We start from the raw sequence: 19,544 nt of genomic DNA on the forward strand, positions 1-19,544 counted from the left end.
TGTGTTCATCCAGCTCCACACTGTCTTATCTCAGACTTCAGCATCAGCAGTTCTTACTATCTCTCATTGTTTAGTCAATGTTAGTTTTTGTTTGCTACAGTAAAAGTCTAAAATCTTGAGATCTTCTGTGATCCTTTGCGTCGTTACGTGAAGTTCAAATTCCCTTTTCACGATTATCATTTTTTATGGGGATTGCAAGTACATTTATACAACTACACTAGTGGAATGCACTACAGCAAACATTTTACTAGCTGGCACCTATGGGACCAGGAGTGTGTCGGGTCCCTCAAAAAAGTCTACATAAAAACATCAACACACCTCCTAAATATCAATGTAAAAATACAGTAAGTAATAGAGACACAATGTAGGGTATACAGCTCATCATTATACTTTACTTACAGCATAAACACTCAGACATCACCTTCCATTGTAGTATTTGAGGCATATCATTTTCGTCAGTTTATCAAGAGTCCTAGTTGATAAGGTGCTGGTTAAAACAAGTTTGCTGTATTACATATTTGCCGGTGAGATGATTGTGCTTGGCAAATAGACTCAATTCTGTCATGTTGAGAACGATATCCAATTATAGTTAGATTTTTGTTATGATTGGGTTTGAATAACAATTTTGATTGCTTTTGAGTTATTTATCAGCAAAGAAATCTTTATCCCGTCAGCATACTGGGAATGTGAATAGAGAGGAAATATTGCAATCCAGTTCAATGTTTGCAAACATTACCTTCTTTCAATCTTTAAGTAAGCCTTTTCTAAGTGGGAGCCCATGTTTTTAAGTAGCCAGTAAAGTATATAGTAGAAGACTTACCTAATTCTGTATCTCTGATACCCATGTAGTTTTCCAACAAATCATCCACCTTTTTAGTTGCTCGTTCTTCAAACTCTGTTGGCTAAAGAAATAGAAATTTTGATCCCTTTCAAAATCAAAAAATGTGTATAGATTCCCTTTAAAACCACAACAGTTCAGGAATTTATATGCTGCTCAGTTTTGCACCTTCCGAAATGTGTACCAGAGTGTATGGCTTTTCTCGGGATCTTTGTCTATTCATAAAAGTGTTGAATTCACAATGGAGCATGCAAGGACTTTGGGCAAGCAGTTTAGAAGGCAGTGTCCAGATTCCAACATTGATAATTGAAAGAAACAAAGCTATTCTAATGTGATAAATTGCAATTTCAATTAGGTTTGTAAACAAGCAATCAAAATAAAAGCATATTCTGTTATTCCACCTTGTTTAAAGTGTCTATCATTGCTGAACTAATAGACCACATGCTGAGCTGAAGATATTTACTGGTATTGAAGCCCAAATCAAGCACACGTAGGCTATACAATGTCATAACAGAAGCTTCATGCTAAATTGTCTGAAACTATAAGAGCATTAGATGTCTCATTTCCATTTAAAAGCAAAGTTTCTGTCAAGCAATGGAGGGGAAGAGGTGTGGTGATATTTTTCAAGATTTCAAAAGCAATTGCTTACATTTTAACACCATGGGCTGTATTAAATTACAGCATAAAACATGAAAACAGAAGCTAAGGAGATCTTTTTAAAAAACATTTTTGACTGTTTTAGGATACTTTTTAAATGGAAAATAGTATTGAAAAGTATAACAATCTACCAATGGTGGTCAATGTAAGAGTCAATTTATCATTTGCAGGTCAAATCGCTTCATTAAAAATGGAGATGGATTACAAACAACATCCAATGGTGACATTTGAAGGTGTCGAAACATTTTATGCTTGTCTTCTGTTTTCCTCAATTTCCCTCACAATGAACTCTGATCTCAGGAGACGTGCATACACATTTTACCACCAAAGGCCTTTAACATAGGAATGGAGTAGACCATTCAGCCCCTCAAACCTGTTCCACCATTCGGTGAGATTGTGGCTAATCTGTGACCTAACTCCATAATCCCTTAATACCTTAAATTTACTTAACAAAAATTTTTCTATCTCAGGTTTAAAATTAACAACTGATCTAGCATCAGCTGTCATTTGTGGAAGAGAATCCCAAATACCTACCACCCTTTGTGCTTCCTAACATCTCTCCTGAAAGGTCTGGCCTTAATTCTCAGACCCTGCCTCCTAGATCTAAAATCCCAATCAATGGAAATAGTTTATCTTTATCTACCCTGTCTTTTCTTGTTAATCTCTTGCAAACTTTGATAAGATCACCCCTTAATGTTCTAAATTCATACAGAAAATGGGCCTAAACTGTGTAATCTCTCCTCATAATGTAACCTCTGAAGTTCAGGTATCATTCTTGTAAATGATCCAGTTCTCTAGATAGAAAGGCCAGCATTCCATTAACCTTTTTGATTATTTTCTGCACCTCATCATGACATGTTAAAGATCTATGTACCGAACTCCCAAATCTCTTTGGACATCCACTGAAGTTAACGTCATAACATCTAGAAAGTACCCTGATCTATCCTTCTATCCAACCTGGGTAATCTCACACTTGCTTACATTAGATTCCATCTGCCATAGTTATATCTGCCATTCACTTAGTCTATCAATATCCCTTTGAATTTTTATGCTATCATCTACGCTGTGTACATTGCTGTCTAACTTTGTGTCATCATCCAAGTCATTAATAAATAATGTAAACAAATGAGGCCATAACACACGTCCATGTAGGACATTTCGGGCCTAGACCCGAAACGTCAGCCTCTCTGCTCCTATGATGCTGCTTGGCCTGCTGTGTTCATCCAGCCCTGCACCTTGTTGTCTCGGATTCTCCAGCATCTGCAGTTCCTACTATCCATGTAGGACATCACTGGTCACATCCTGTCAATTTGAGTACCTACTCATTACCTCTACTTTCTGTCACCTGCCAGTCAACCAATGTCCCAGCAATGTCATTAATTGCCTTCAACTCCACATGCTTCTACCTTGGTTAACAGTCCCTTATTAGGGACTTTATCAAAGGCCTTCTGGAAGTTCACGTAAACAACATCCATAGATATTCCCCTGTGTGCTATGTGTGAATAGGCCACAAATATTTTGTGATGTCTGAATGGCAGAGAAAGAGTGTCTTTCCAGCAATGAAAACAATGTTCACTGTTTGTGACTTGATTCATACCTCCACTTGGAGATGAAAATTTGGCTTTAATGTCATGGGATCGAATTTTTCTGTTATTTCTCATAAACAGTCATTTATCAATGACAACTTTGACCTGCTTCCTTATGTACGTTTGCATCTCAGAGCTCTGCAACCTCTCTCAATTTAGATAACATGACTTTTTTACCTTAACTGCCAAAATGGACAATGTCGTATTTTTCTGCATCTGCTAGATAGTTTTTCACTTACTTGTTCTAACTACATCCCTTTGCCACTTGCTTTATTTTCACAACTTACTGCCCTGCCTTTCTTTGTGTCATCAGTAAATTTAACAAACGTATTTTTGGTCCCTCCATTGAAGTCATTTACATAACTGTAAACAGTTGAGGCCCAGCACTGATCCTCATCACTCATTACCTTGTGCCAACCAAAAAATAGGATATAGAACTCCCTTACTCACCAAATGCCCAGCACTCTGTGCAAAAGGGGGAGGTTGGTTAGCTCAGTTGGCTGGATGTCCGGTTTGAGACGCAGGGTGATATCAACAGTGTGGATTCAATTCCCATATGGCTAATGTTACCAAGGAGGAATCTCTTTCTCAACCTCTCCCCCAACCTGAGGTGTAGAGACCTTAAGGTTAAACCAGCACCAGTTGTCTCTCCCTATGGTCTAGTAAGGTTACTGTGACTTACTTCTACTCTGTACAAAACCACACTCTGTGCTAAATCACACTGAGATGGCAGTATTTATATACTCTGAAAGAAAAAACCAAAAGAACTGCAGATGTTGTAAATCAGGAAAAAAAAAACAGAAGTTGCTGGAAAAGCTCAGCAGGTCTGGCAGCATCTGTGAAGAAAAATCAGAGTTAACGTTTCAGGTCCAGTGACCCTTCCTCAGAACTGATGGTAGCCAGGAAAATGTTGGTTTAAAGGTGGGGTGTGGGGGGGTGGGGGGGGGGTGGGTAAGGAGTAAACAATAGGTAGGGATAGAGCCCAAAGGGAGAGAAATACAGTTGGGCAAAGGAGTTGGTAACGATCTGGCTAGGAGGGTGAATAGCTGTTAATGGGGACTGTTAGTGACTAAAAATAGGCAGTGTGTAATGGTAGGCTATGTGATAACAAAGCCTCGTGTGTGGGGTAGGGGGCTAGGACATGGGAGAGTTCAGGCCCTAAAATTATTGAACTCGATATTTTTGTTTTTAAATATTCTCTGACTCAATTTAGCCACAGTTACAGAAAATAAAGCTCAAGTTAGTTTCCTTGATTAACCAACTTAACTGCTCTTCATTGGAAAGCGAATATATCCCTGATTGAGCCTGGATGAAATTTATGATTTAAATAGTAGATTTCAGTTAAATGTTTTTTTAAATGTAATGTACAAACAATAGTACATTTTTAGCAAAAGATTAAGATTTCTCTTACTCACCAAACTCACAGCACTCTGTTCAAAGTCATACTCAGACTGAGAGGACCCTGTGGAAATTTCAGGTAAAGGACCAGCATGCCTATCAAACCTTGGCATTAATGACCTGGGGCAGGATTCATGCAAGAACACTTTTAAAAGGCTAACAATTTTTCCATCTATTTTACTCTTCTTATAAAGTCCTGCATTTTTTTAAAAAATGCTGGTACTTAGACTTTTGTTTGTCTGTAGCAATTATGATTTGCCAATATCCAAGTTGATATGTTTGGAAGGTGAGAGGAAACTGAAGGAGGATATCAGTGATACCAAGCAATTTGAGGGGTGTTCAATGTCTTCCAACTGGTATCTGCTCCTCAGTGGGCGCAATGGGAAGTGAAGACCCTCAGATATTGTGTTCATGGGTGGACTTCCCATGGAGGATTGTGTCAGAAGAGCCTGTCATCACTTTAATATGAAATCCTAACATCCTTGCTTTACACGAGATTGGATGGAGGAAATCATGCATGAGTGATCAGAAGTCATTACTAGAAGTCATTACTAGGGGTCACGATTTCAAGGTGAGAGGGGAAAAGTTTAAGGGAGATATGCGTGGAAAGTTCTTTACGCAGAGGGTGGTGGGTGTCTGGAACGCGTTGCCAGCGGAGGTGGTAGAGGCGGGCACGATAGCTTCATTTAAGATGTATCTAGACAGATACATGAATGGGCAGGGAGCAGAGGGATACAGATCCTTGGAAAATAGGCAACAGGTTTAGATAGAGGATTTGGATCGGCGCAGGCTTGGAGGGCCGAAGGGCCTGTTCCTGTGCTGTAATTTTCTTTCCTTTGTTCAACATTGCTGATTTGGCTGCCCCTGCCAAAACATCATCATCCATTTACCTGACAAACCGAATAACCGTTGGACAGTGTCCTCTAGCAGTCTGTGTCAATGGAGAGGCAAGTGTTAAACTGCACTCCCTGCTGTAGTGGTGGTTGCAACTAATATGCAATATTGGAAAGAGGCAGTAAAAGTTATTTGTGGCCTGAAACCTGGTGACATCATAGATATTCAGTGCTCCCCAAGGGGATAGTACTGTGGCTAGGTGCAAAGGATAACCCAGCCTGCAAGAAGCAAATGTAGTATCAGTGTGACAACTGAGGAAAAGGGTACAGCCATTGGGTGGCATGGTAGTTCAGTGGTTAGCACTACTGCCTTACATTGCCAGGGACCTGGGTTTGATTCCAGCCTTGGGCGACTGTCTGCGTGGAGTTTGCACATTCTCCCCGTGGCTGTGTAGATTTCCTCCCACAGTCCAAGGATGTGCAGGGTATGTGGGTTGGCCCATGCTAAATTGCCCCTTGGTGTCCAGGGATGTGTAAGTTAGGTGACTTAGCGATGGGGTGGGATGCTATTCAGAGATTTGGTATTGACTCCTTGAACCAGATGGCCTGTATCCACACTGTAGGGATTCAATAATTACTTATCCACAGATGCGTGCCTAGGACTGCATTGTTGCTGCTACTTCTTAATTCCCTATGCCTTTAAATTTACTAAAGACTATTGAGAGTGGAAATGGCTTTTAAGACTCCACAGGTGTTTGCTGAACACTTTTACTTTTACTCTTTTACTCCTCACTTTTAACAGACCACTTTAATTGTCTGAAATTGCCGACTCTTTGAAGATGTGAATATCACCATTAAAATAGTGAGCATATGAATATGAAACTATTAAGTTTGATGCTTCCATGCTGAGCCACTCCATCGGATTCACAAATTTGTTCATTTCTGATCCAATGCATTTGATCCTTAGAAAGGTACAAGCTCAAATAAAAAGTCTTTGCAAGCAATTATTTCACATTAAATACCACATCGGTCATTCAGATCTGCAATCCTTTAAAGGATGATGACAGGTTATTTTCCATCCCTTTTTTGGCAACTTTATGTCAGCAGGTTCAATTCAGGTCAACAACTTGTTTTCTTAAACCAAGTAAAAACTTATTTTTGGAGGTCTAACAATGTTGATCTTTGCTGATTCACACTCATGAAAAGCCCACAGCTTTTATATACTTACTGTCAGGGCTGGATTAGAACATTTACTTTTCACTGTTGAAAAGAAATTGCAGAAAGATTGTCCTAGAATGTTATGTGAGGATAGGAGTTTACTTCCTCCTGGTTTATTCATCTCAAAATCTAAAATGAAAATAGGTTTAAACATTTATGCAGCTTTTAGCTCTAAAAATTGTGCTTATTTGCCCATTGATTTGAACCCCTCACCTAATTCCATCCTACCTGTCCAGTCCTAACTAGAGAAGTAACTGCAAATGGTTTATTTTCCCAATCCTGCACTTTGGCAGTTCCTCAATGATTAATCCTTAGATTCCTTCCGTTTCTCCTCTACATATGGGCCTTGGTGACATTGTCCTGAAATGTAATCCCACACTTCACAATTATGCCAAAGACTCCCAGCTCTGCTGTACCACCACCTCCCTAAGTTTCTCTCCTGTTCTTTATTTGATGTACTGTTTGTCTGACATCTAGAATTGGATGGCTAGACATTTCTTCCAACTAAATATTGGGAAGGCCTATTGATCCTGCCATGAACACCATTCTTTTTCATCTGACTCTCTCCTTGCCTCAGCCGTGGTGTGAGGCTGAACACAACTATTCACAACATAAGTATTCTAAACATACCTGCAGTGATTTTTGACTGCCTATCCTCTGCATTACCACATTTGCCTACTTTTACGTTAATAACATTGTCGACTCTACCCCTGCCTTGGTTCACCCGCTGCTCAGACCTTTATCTGTGCTTTAGTACCTCTCTGGACTTGAATTTTCACATCCTCAACTGGCCTGCCTCCCACCTTGCATCCTTTTTAAATTTCAGCTCATCCAAAGCACTGCTGAGTATTTCCTAACTTGCTTCAAGTCCTGTTTGTCATATGTCCATTGATCTACAATGGCTTGCAGACAGGTAATGCTTTTAGTTTAAAATACACATTCTCATTTTCAACTCCCACTTTATCTGTGTTCCACCAATTCTGTCCTTTTGTACATCATTTCTCCCCAGAGGGAAAATCCAGTAAAAATAAGCCGGTAATATTCACAAATGAATGCAGTGGTCATACTCAACCTTCATTTTGAAGTATACAAGATGGATCAACCAGTATATGTCATTTGAAAGTTTTACAGTTTTTTCCTTCTTTGAACTGCCTGGTTTATAAGCTCTTGAATCTCTCCCTAAACCTTTCTCTCTCTTTCATTAAGACACTCATTAAAACCTAATCTTTTGGCCAAGGCCTCCGGTCATATCATTGCCTTATGTGGTTTAATGTAAATTTGATGATTATTATTAATGAGCATTAATGTTATTTGATTTATCTCTCCTTTAAACTGCCTTGAAACATTTAACATGTTAAAAGCACTGTATAAATGCAAATGTTCTGTGGAGAAAGCTCCCAGCTGTCGTATCAAATCAATAGTGTTACTTACAACTTCTTCCACTGTTGCAGCGCCTTTTGATCTTAAACGCAAAGTTTCCCTTCCACTTCCAACTTTTCCCTCACCTGTGGATTTGCCACATTTTGTTCTTCGAGCAATCATGTCTGTAAAATTTAGATTAAAACGTTATTGAAAAACTGAAGGTATACAGTGGCTCTGATTCAGCATCAAGAGTGAATAGCCCTTTAATCCTAGAATTGTGACACATGTAACACAGAAGTGGCTATACATCCCATTCTGAATCTATTGCATGAAATGGAATGATAAACCAGAAGAGGTGAATTATGAGCTCCTAATTCACTAACACATATTGTACATGATTGTACAGAATCAAAATTATCTCTAAGACTTTTAAATGTAAGGATACTAATTGAAAGGGTCATCAAAAGGCCCTGAGCCCTCATTGGACCTACAGTTCTTTGATAGTTGCATTGAATACAAAAGCAAGGACATTATATTCAATTCATAAATACATTACACCACCATTATACTATTGTTATTAGTGGAAAGACGTTAGTCATGGAAGAGCTTTGATGAAGATTCACCTTAAAAATGAAGGATCACAGTTGTGAAGAAAAGCTCGCACATAGAGGCTATCCTGACTGCAACATAAAATAATAGCTGTAGTAGCAGCTGTCAAAATTAGGAAACACCTTGAGAGAGTAAATAGTTAAAGATGGTTTCCACTGGTTTATGAATCTGTAACTGCAAGATGTAAACCCAAAAGTATCATTGGATTGAGGTTTTATAAAGTTGCTTGTTGGAGCATGGAATGCAATGCAGCAAGTGAATTTGAGGCTCAAGTTCAATTTTCTATTTTGGTAGAAGCCCAGCACAAACATATCTCGAGACTTTGTGGCCCAATTTGGCTCAGTGGTGACCTCCTCCCCAATATTCATGGGATCAGATGTATTATGATAATTGTGGGAGTTCCGTGGTGAGATTCCCATTTTTGTAGCCTGCAGTTAACATTTGTGAACTTCAGGAGTACAATTTTGATTGAAAATATTCACTTGGGAGTAGATAGGATTAAATTAAATCCTCTTCATTTTGTGTTGAGTGCCATAATCTACCTGTGCTTCTTCTGTCAACATTAGTGCAGCAATGATGGTGATATATACATACCTTATGTCATTATCTTATCACAACTACTCACTTTTGGTGATAGTAGGAACTGCAGATGCTAGAGAATCTGAGATAACAAGGTGTAGAGCTGGATGAACACAGCAGGCCACGCAGCATCAGAGGAGCAGGAAAGCTGATGTTTCGGTCCTAGACCCTTTTTCAGAGGGGTCTAGGCCCGAAACATCAGCATTCCTGCTCCTCTGATGCTGCTTGGCCTGCTGTGTTCATCCAGCTGTACACCTTGTTTACTTACTTTTGGTGCTGGGTTACAGCAAACTTGCATTTCTTTATGAAACTCACCATTTTAGCCAGTTAAAATTTCTCCCTTTCTAACATTCTTACCTGCTCAAGCATCAGTCTGCTAAATTGGGTTTAATAATTTTGAAATTTGTTCTGTTAAGTGTATGGCACATAAACACATCGATAAACCTCAAAAACTAATTTAGTATCTCACACTGCACGTTTTTGACACTATCCAAATTTGTTCTAAACCTTCCTATTGCTGTAAACTGTTTTCTCAGAATAATAACTCTCAGTCACAAAATCACCACAGTTTCAAGATCAGTAGGGAGACGTTGTGTTTAATAGAATGATAAATGAAGTCATTAATTTTATGGACAGTTTCTCAATTGACAGACTTCAACTGCATTCCAAACTTAATACATCCTCCCCTTTAAAGTGCATCACAGATGGAAAACACTTGTCTGTTTAATAGGAGTGGTGGTTACAATCCTATCTCAGTGCTCCACATGACAAGAAGTTTCCAGATGGTTGGCATTTTTGCCCACCACTGAAAAGTCATCAGACAATGCACCCTGCCAATCCTGACAGTCGCTTCACAATCATTAACACTCTGTAAGCATTAATCTACTGGAGATCGACCTTTTGCTGCTATGTGGGGAGGAAGATTCCTTCAGACTGTTACTGGTCAATCTGATGGTCAACAGCTCTTAGGTCCCAGCAGTGCCTGAGGGAACAATAGCTGTAAACTGGAACTACACCCACTCCCAAAGGGCTGGGTGCCCAGGATGCAGGTAAGTCAGTTGGAATAGGAGAGGAAACCGCCAAGATGGGAGAGTAGTCAGTTGGATTAGGTTGCGAAGGCCACGGTTGTGGGCAGAAGGTCTGCTATAAGGTGGCATGGGTTGGAGAGTAGATTTTGGGTGGGCTGGTATAGCTTGGGTTTGATATCTATTTGTTGAGGTTTGGATTTCAACTTCAACAGTGAGTGTGATGAAAAGAGTGCAGTGTAAAGACCATGCTAAATTCAGGGATTTGGTGTAGACAGCGATTCAGTGCAGAGCAGAAGGATTTTACCTCCAGCACTTGTTGTGGAATCTTGACACAATAAATGTTTAAAAATTCTGTTCATTGTTGTCATGTGAAAGTCATGTGCCAAATACATTTTTCAAAATTACAACTAAAAATAATATCTAAATACAATAAATAATTTAGGCTAAAGTTTGACAGAACATGTCTTGTGTGTCTAACTCTGCTCTATGGTATGTGGGACGTCATGTGGAGTGAGACTGAGCAAATATATTGCAACAATTACTAACATATGAATCAGACGCAATGGTTGGCCATTCAGTCCCTCAAGCCTGTTCCTCCATCTGGTAAAATCATGGCTGATCTATTTCTCTTCTGAATACCACATTCCCGTTTACCCTCACTAACCTTCAGTTCTCTTGCTCTAACAAGCATTTAGATACCTCCACCTTAAAAAATTTAATGATCCCACTTCCACTGCCTCTGAAACAGAGAGTCCAAAAACCTCTAACAGAAATGTTTTCTCTCATCTCTGTTCTAAAAGGGTGACACCAATTTTAAAAGAGTGCCCCCAAGTTCTAGACTTACAAGAAGAGATATCCTGTCTATGTTCACCTTGTCAAGACCATTCAGGATCTAATATAGTTCAATCAAATCACTGCTTGCTTTTCTGAACTCCAGTGAAAACAATCTCTGTGTATCCAATCTTTCATAGAATCCCTATAGTGTGAAAGCAGGCCATTCAGCCCACCAAATCCACACTGACCCTCCAACAGCAACCCACCCAGACCCACACCATCCCTCTACACCTGCATTTGCCTTGGCTGATCAACCTAGCCTGCATACCTTTGGACTGTGGGAGGAAACCCACGCAGACATGGGGAGAATGTGCAAACTCCACACAGACAGACAGTCACCTGAGGATGGAATCAAACCCGGGTCCCTAGCACTGTGAGGTAGCAGCGTTTACCACTGAGCCACCTTGCCACCCATAAGCCAACATCCTCATTCCCTCATAAGCCAAACCACCTATTTCAGGTATCAATCTAGTAAATCTCCTCTGAACCACCTCCAATACACTTACATCCTTCCTTAAATCAGGAGTCCATAGCAGCATAATCTTTGAGACGTGGTCTCAATGTCTTGTATAACTGAGGCATAACATCCTCACTTTTATGCTGAATTCTTTTCATAAAAAAGGCAGGCTTCCCATTTGCCTTCCTGATTATGTGCTGTACCTGCATGCCAACCTTTTGTGTCTTATGCAGTGATACACTATATGATCCCTTGGCACCTTTATTAAGTCATTGATATAAGTTGTAAAAAAAAAGGGTTGAGCACAGATTCCTGAGGACTCCACCCATCACATCCTGCCTGAAAAAGGTTTATTTATGCATACTTTCTGTTTTCAGCTAGCCAACCAATCTTCTGTCCATGTTTATTATGTTACCCCCAAACCATCAGTTTCTACTTTATACAATAACCTTTTTTTTTGTGGAATCATGTTAAATGCCATCTAGAAATCCAAATATAGTACATAAATGCACTGCCTTTATTCACAGTACATGTTATTCCATCAAAGATTTGCAAAAAATCAGTTAAACAGGATTTCCCTTTCACAACATCATGCTGATTCTTCCTAATTACTTTGAGCTTTTCTAAGTGCACCATTATAACTTCCTTAATGCACAATTCTAACACTTACCCCATTGCAGACATCAAGCTAAATGACCTATAATTTCCCAATTTCTACCTCATCTCCAGAGGGGTTAATTTCACTGTTTCTGTTCTAATGGAACCACTCCAGAGCTTAATGAATTTTGGAAAATTAACACCAACACATTTATTACCTCATGAGCCACTTCTTTGAAGATCTTAGGGTCAAGCCTGAATGGACACGGAGACAGTTGTCTCTGTTTCTATTCTTTCTCATTGAGTTTGAATGTAAGTTGGAGATGTTCTGAAACTTTAGGGGAGCAGTTTCGGGAGAATTTGCTCCAGAATTTGTGCATGTCTCATAGATTGGTTCAGAATAGAGTCAGGCGATCAATAGTGCATGGAGTGAGAGAAATCTAACTGACACAGAAAACAAGGAAGCCACAGATACTGATCCTATCCATCAGACAAGCCACAAGCAAGCCTGATACACTGATACTCATGTCACTGGGTCAAAACTCTGGAATTCCCTCCCTAACAGTTTAGTGGGGTACTTACACTAAATGGACTACATCACCACCTTGTCAGAAACCTAGGGATGGGCAATAAATGCTGATCCAGCCAGCAACACCCACATTCCATGAAAAAATAAGAAAAAGTAGTTATGTGTTTGCTACCTGTGTGGATAAGGACAAAGACTATTGGAAGTACAACCAGTCTGGAAAGCACAGGACTTTCCCTCAGTGTACACACTGAACCAAATCTCAACAATCACTTCTGAGCAGCAGGACAAAGACAAGATAAAGTGGATTTGTAGGCAAGCACTGGAATATACTGTCTCACTTAACACAAAGAGAGTGCCTGGTGATAAAAGCAACTTGAAATAGCAGGCATTCACCCAGAACTCAAGATTGTCTGAAAACTTTGCTGCTGCTGAAAAAAATACTTCAATAACAAGAACAGTCAGGACTCAGGTCATTCTCACAATCCAAGGACTTGAGACAATTCCAAGAATTTGAAGGCTCAATTGCCTTTACCTTCTTGTCTGTACCTGATAAAACACATCCCCACCACTCTATATGATCATTAGCTGTTTGTATGTTTGATGTTGCATCTTTATTGGTTTTGTCAAGGTAGTGGGTAATAAAATTCCTCTTTCTATCACTCAAGGAAACCTTGATTTGTCTCCTTCATTTAGATCTAGTTATTTTTGTTATAATCGAAGTGTGATAGCTGCATGCTAAACAGGAAATTTAAATAATTGTTGCATCTAAGGTTTTGGAGTAGATCTGTAGCTCGGGTTGTGGGTGTTGATGTTGGTTGGCTCGCCGAGCTGGTTTGTTGTTTTGCAGACGTTTCATTATCATACTGGGTAACATCCTCAGTGCAGCCTCCGATGAAGCGTCGGTGTGTTTTCCCACCTGGTTTTTAAACTCTGGGGTCCATTGAGATGGATTGCCTCACTCCCGGTTTTCCTTCGTAATGGAATGTATATGGGGTCGATTTCAATGTGTTTATTAATAGCATGCTTCGTGGAGTGCCATGCTTCCAGGAATTCTCGTGCTTGTCTCTGCCTAGCCTGTCCCAGGATCTTGGTGTTGTCCCAGTCGAAGTCGTGGTTCTCCTTGTCCATGTGGATCGAGATGAGTGAGCATTGGTCATGTCTTTTTGTAGCCAGTTGGTGTTCATGTACTCTCGTTGTTAGTTTCCTTCCTGTTTGTCCGATGTAGTGTTTCTCGCAGTCACTGCAGGGGATTTTGTAGATGACATTGGTCCTGTCCATGGCAGGGAATGGGTCTTTAGTTCGGGTGACCAGTTGTCGTAGGGTTGATGTGGGCTTGTGTGCTACTCTGATTGTTGATCAGTCCTGATGAAGGATTTAGGCCTGAAACTTTGACTTTCCTATTCCTCTGATGCTGCCTGACCTGCTGTGTTCCTCCAGCTCCACACTATATCGACTCTGACTCCAACATCTGCAGTTCTTGCTATCACAGAGGGAAGACTAGGATTAGGTCTGAATTAGAGAATGCCAGTACCTTGGAATTCAATTTATCTTTAATGATGTTGAAGGCCAGGAAATTGATTTTACACCCTGATGACACCATTGGCTAGGCAGAGTTGACATTCTGCTCCTCACATGTTCAATGAAGCCATAAATGGAAAATCACACTGATAAGTTCAAATATCCCAATTGTAATTGAATATTCACTTCTGAGTTCATTCAAAACTTTCCATCATGAAAATAATAGTGGCCTCACCTTAATAACCTTTGATAATAGAAATAATGAATTCTATAAAATAGTTGGGATCTCACATGCAATAATGCTGATTTCTTCCAAAGTAATATAAACTTTAATTCATAAAATTGCATATAATTATCTTGCAAAGCTTAATCATGAGTGCAGCAAATGTTTAAGAAGATGTCATGGAATTCAGAAGAAGTGAATTGATAAACTGAGATAAAGATGCTTCAGCATGGAAGTCTCTCTATTTACTTTTTAAAGAACAGCAGAGCTGTGAAGTTAAAGCTATCATCAATCTTGAGGGATTAGCATTGAAACAAAACAGAAATGTTTGGTTCAAACAAATCTGGGTCCACTTAAGTAGTATGTAAATATTCAACAGGAATATAGACCAGAATGGTAAGTGAGACCAAAAAAAACAATGACTATTTTGGAATAATTGCAAGGATCTAAAATGTGACATCAATTTCATCTAATTAAAGCTAAAAAAATCTGAATGTCAGCTTTGCAGACTTGTTGTTATTTGATTATGACCTGTTAGCTTTGTTTGGCACACCTTTTGGAAGCTGACCTCAGACAAATTTAGATTCATGCAGTGATGGCAAAACCTATCTTTTAGACTATATCTGTGTCATGCAGCTGTACACTTTTAAAGAGGGGTCAGGTTGATGGTAGAGGATAGTGCACAGCAGCAGCAGTGAAAGGGCTGCTGCTGCTATTTAAACACAAACAATTTAGGGAGGCAGTAACACAGTACGAATGTCACTAGATGTCTAATCTGGTAACCCAGGCTAATATTTTGAAGAGACAAAAAAACTGCAGATGCTGGAATCCAGGTAGACAAACAGGAAGCTGGAAGATCACAGCAAGCCAGGCAGCATCTGGAGGAAAGGAGCAGTCAATGTTTTGGGTATTACACTTCTTCCTGAAGAAGGGTAATACCCAAAATGTTGATTGCTCCTTTCCTTCAGATGCTGCCTGGCTTGCTGTTTTCTTCAAGCCTCCTGTTTGTCTAATATTTTGAAGATGTGGGTTCAAATCCTATTGATAAACTGATAACACACTGAAATTTGAATTCAATAATAATTTGGTCTAATGGTAATGATTGTTGATTCTTATAAAAATCCATCTGTTTCTTTAATGTTCTTTGGGGATTGAAACCTGCCATTCTTACCTGGTCTGGACTACATGTGAATCCAAGCTCACAGCAATGTTCCTGACTCTTAACTGTTTGATAAGCAACTGGCCAAATCCCCTGAACTATTTGAAAAAAAATTAAAGGAAGGAAACTGACAACGCAAAAGGCTTTATTGCAGATTGTTCCTTTTAATTGAATAAAGGAGTGCAGCAATAGCAATAGGATAGTAGCATGTTCCTCACATCATTGCAGTCCGCAGTGCATACAAGATAATTAAAGGGATTGATGCCATCTTCCATGTCTCCTGTAATCAGGGGAAGGTAGCCAGCCTCGACATACCTACAAACTTTCCCCAATTTAAATACTTGAACATGGTACAAAAGCTAGAAAGATAGTCCTCTAAACAACATATATATCACTTTTAATACACCTGAATGGAAGGGCCAACAGTTCTTGGAGGGTTATTGGGTTAGAGAAAAGGGAGGGTGTCATGAGGCAAAGGGCAGTTTTAAACATTGGAGAAAAGTGTAGTATGTCCAAGATTGGGTGGATTCAGCCTATATTCTCAGAAGTTAAGAAGGATGTGATGTGACCTAATTGAGGGCTTGAAAGGTAAATGCCAAGAGATGGCTCCACTGGCTAGGCACTCTAGAATTGGGGTTTATCATCTCAGGGTAAAAGATCATTTGAGATTGAATGAGAAAGTTCTTCACACTGAAAATTATGAGTTTTTGTGAATTTCTGTCCCGAACAGCCATGGATATTCATCTATTGAATATAGTCCAGACTGAGAATGATAGATTTTTGTGTATTCAGGGAGTCAAGGGTTATGCGGATAGGTGCAGAAGAGCAGAATTGATATAGAAGTTCAACATGAATCTGTTCAATGGGGAAGCAGGTATTAATGTGTTGTATGGCTTACACTCTTCCTATTTCTTACATTCTTACGTACATATGTACATGTAATATAAATATTGAGCTGAATGTACATGTTATAAATGTAAATATATTTGAGCAATAACAAAACAAAGTTCTCTCTAAGAATTCAACCCAAATTAAGTTCATATTTCAGAATGCTTTCAGATACCAGCAAAGCTAATTTATTGTGACCATATGAATTAAGAACAGGACTAGAATGCTTAAACCTGCTCCACCATTCAGTAAAATCATGGCTGATCTGATTACTCCACAAATATCCCATCAGTCCCTGGTAAACTATCATTCTCTTGCTTATCAAGAATCTATCCACATTTGACCTTAAAATAGTCAAAGACTCTTCTTCCACCACCCTTTAAGGAAGAGAGTTCTATTGTCTTGTTCTATGAGAAAATATTTCTCCTTATCTCTGTTTTAAATAGGTGACTCCTTTATTTAAAAGCAGTGAGGCCTAATTCTATGTTCTCCTAGAAGCAGAAACATCCTTTTGACATTCATCCTGGCAAATCCTCTCAGGATCTTCTAAGTTTCAATCAAGTTGCCTTCACACTTCATAACTCCTAGCCTGTCCAACCTTTCCTTATAAGACCACTTGCTCATTCCAGGTATTAGTCTTGCAAACTTTTTCTGAACTCTTTCCAACACATGTAAATCCTTCTATAAGTAATGAGACCAGTAACGTACATAGTATTCCAGATGTGGTCTCAAAAATGCCAATTTAATTGCAGCAAGCCCAGGCCCTACAATTGTATGCAATTCCCCTTATAATAAACAAGAACATTCTACTAGCTTTCATCATCACTTGTTTCACCTGAATACTAGCCTTTTGTGATTCACTTGAACACCCAGATCTCTCTGCAGCTCAGAGTGTAATTTTCTGTCTTTGAACTGAAGCCAACAGTGGATGAGGGAAGAAGTAGGCATAATTTGGCAGGCAAATAAAAGGAATTTTTCGAGTGATTTGAAACAGTGCACGAGACTGCTATCAATGAGAAGATGCAGATGCACTCAGATTTCAATCCACAATTGGCCTGTTTGAGTGGAGAATAGATAGATTTGTTGAGGAGAGTAATCATGGAGATAGGAATATTTATTTAATGAAAGAAACATTAAGAATGATTTTAAAGTGGTGAGACCTGGGCAGACAGTTAGTTAAAGTCACCTTGGAGAATTATTGACTGACAACCCGCTTTCATGTCCTAATCTTACATTTCATTCTGTTCTTAGCTACGGAAAAAGGATGCCATCCTGAACCCGCCAAAAAAATCAGGCGCAGATGACTTCATTGCTGGAATGCTATTTTTAACCAGCAGCCTCTGGGACCAATGGCATATGTCTTTCTTGTCCAAGAGAGACTAAAGCTTTTGGACCCAGAACTACCCTGAAAAGGTTCTTGTGGTGATTTACGCTTTACTTTCCTTGTGAGGGCAGAGGAAACGTAGGTGCTTTTGTGTAGTCTATGAGGGAGGTTTAGGTCACCTCCACCCAGTTCAACCCAGTTTTCAGACAGTGACATTAACAACAGTGTCTAAACCCTGGATCCTTTCTCATAAGCCTCTCCTGTACTCCCTTCAAGCATTGGCCTCCAATTGGCCACCTCCTAATTCTGCAGGCCTAGTCAATTGAAGGACAGCAAACCCATCAGCAGAGGTGCCACTGTAGTAAGAGGGCTGCTTGGATGCCTCCATCTTGAGATGCCTTCTTCAAAAGTTTAAAATCAGCTGTGGCCAAAGCTGCCTGGCTTGGTAAGACAAAAAATCCCTCCACAGGATGGCTGTGGGGTCAGACGTCACCAGCTGACACCTGCAGTTGGGTTTTGACCCTGGAAAGGAGCTGGTCCACCACCAGCAAGATCTCAAAGGCATATCCACTATGGCCCTAAGAGGGCTTTTAATTATGTAGATTGGCTGCATGCATAAAACATAAGAAACAGGAAGTTCACACAATCCATCAATCCTACTGCACTATTCAATATGACCATGACTAATCATGGGCTCAACACCACTTTCCTGTCCACTCCCCATATCCCTTGATTTCCTAAAGGACCAAAAATGCATTTATTTCAGCCTAAATACATTCATTGATGGTAAACCATCACCCCACTAGGGCAGAGAATTCCAAAACTTCATAACACCCTGAAAGAAGAACTTTCTTTCCATCTCGATCCAAATGATTGGTTCCTTTTATTGAAACTGTGATTCTTTGTTTTAGATTTCCCCAACATCTCAGAATCTGTATTGTCAATATCCTTCATGATTCTGAACGTTTCAATGAGACCACATCTCAGTTTTTTAAACACCAGAGAATGCAGACAAAGTTTACACACTACAGGACAATAGCCATTGTCCATTCCACCCCACCTCCAATGAGATTGTCTGGATCAGGAAAATATTGTCATACTAACACAACAGCCCAATGCTTCATTTCCAAATTACCTCCCTGTCTTCAAGCCTGCCTGAACATGTCTGGAACGATTGCATACAACCAACATTGTTTAGATACAATGACTGGAAATATGAAGTGCCTGCAGCAGTGCCAATCTGATAAGTGATTTATTGTATTATACTTACTGGAATATTACAATTATTAATAATGGAATATAGATTGTCTTATAATTTAAGCATTAGGCACACAGCTGATAAACATTCAAATGTTTGCTTAAACTGGAGTGAACTAAGATTTATTCTCTGTTTTTGAGTTGGTGATATAAACATACATTTAGAGCAAATAAAGTCATCATAGTCCCAGGCTCATTAGAGGCAGACAATTGGTGGTGATGGTTTATCTTTAGGGTCACCATTCCTTAGGCAAGGGACAAGGTGAGACTTTCATGGTGACCTCAGCTAGTGTGGGAATTAAACCCGCACTATTGGTGTTATACTGCTTGCAAATCAGCTATCCCGGCAATTGAGCCAACCCAGATCCCAGAAGTATATTAATAGCACTGTTGAGAAAGTTCTCTCTCAGAATTCAACTCAAATTAAGTTCCATCTTTCCTCAGAATGCTTTCAGATACCAGTGAATCTAATTTATTATTTATTCCACACCATGATCTCATCATCAGCTCCCCAACACATTGTAATATTCAGGAATAACCCTCCTGTGGCTATAATCGCCTTGTATGTAACTAATTAAAAGACGTAACTTCTCCACAGGATTTCTAAATATAAATGAACAAATAAGTTTTAACAGTTCCCTTCATGCACA

At 39.5% G+C, this 19,544-nt stretch overlaps 1 protein-coding gene across 1 annotated transcript in view; it reads right to left on the reverse strand.

Annotated features, from left to right (window-relative positions):
• Positions 1-19,544, reverse strand: part of gipc3 (GIPC PDZ domain containing family, member 3) — an 81,556-nt gene that overhangs the window by 11,993 nt on the left and 50,019 nt on the right. The window contains exons 4-5 of the mRNA XM_020513910.2: positions 7,962-8,074; positions 821-902 (exon numbers count right to left, since the gene is read on the reverse strand). Of these exons, the coding sequence (XP_020369499.2) occupies positions 821-902; positions 7,962-8,074 (195 nt within the window). The remainder of the gene's footprint in view (positions 1-820; positions 903-7,961; positions 8,075-19,544) is intronic.

This window comes from Rhincodon typus, chromosome 29 (assembly GCF_021869965.1).
Source record: "Rhincodon typus isolate 14 chromosome 29, sRhiTyp1.1, whole genome shotgun sequence".
Lineage (NCBI taxonomy): Eukaryota > Metazoa > Chordata > Chondrichthyes > Orectolobiformes > Rhincodontidae > Rhincodon > Rhincodon typus.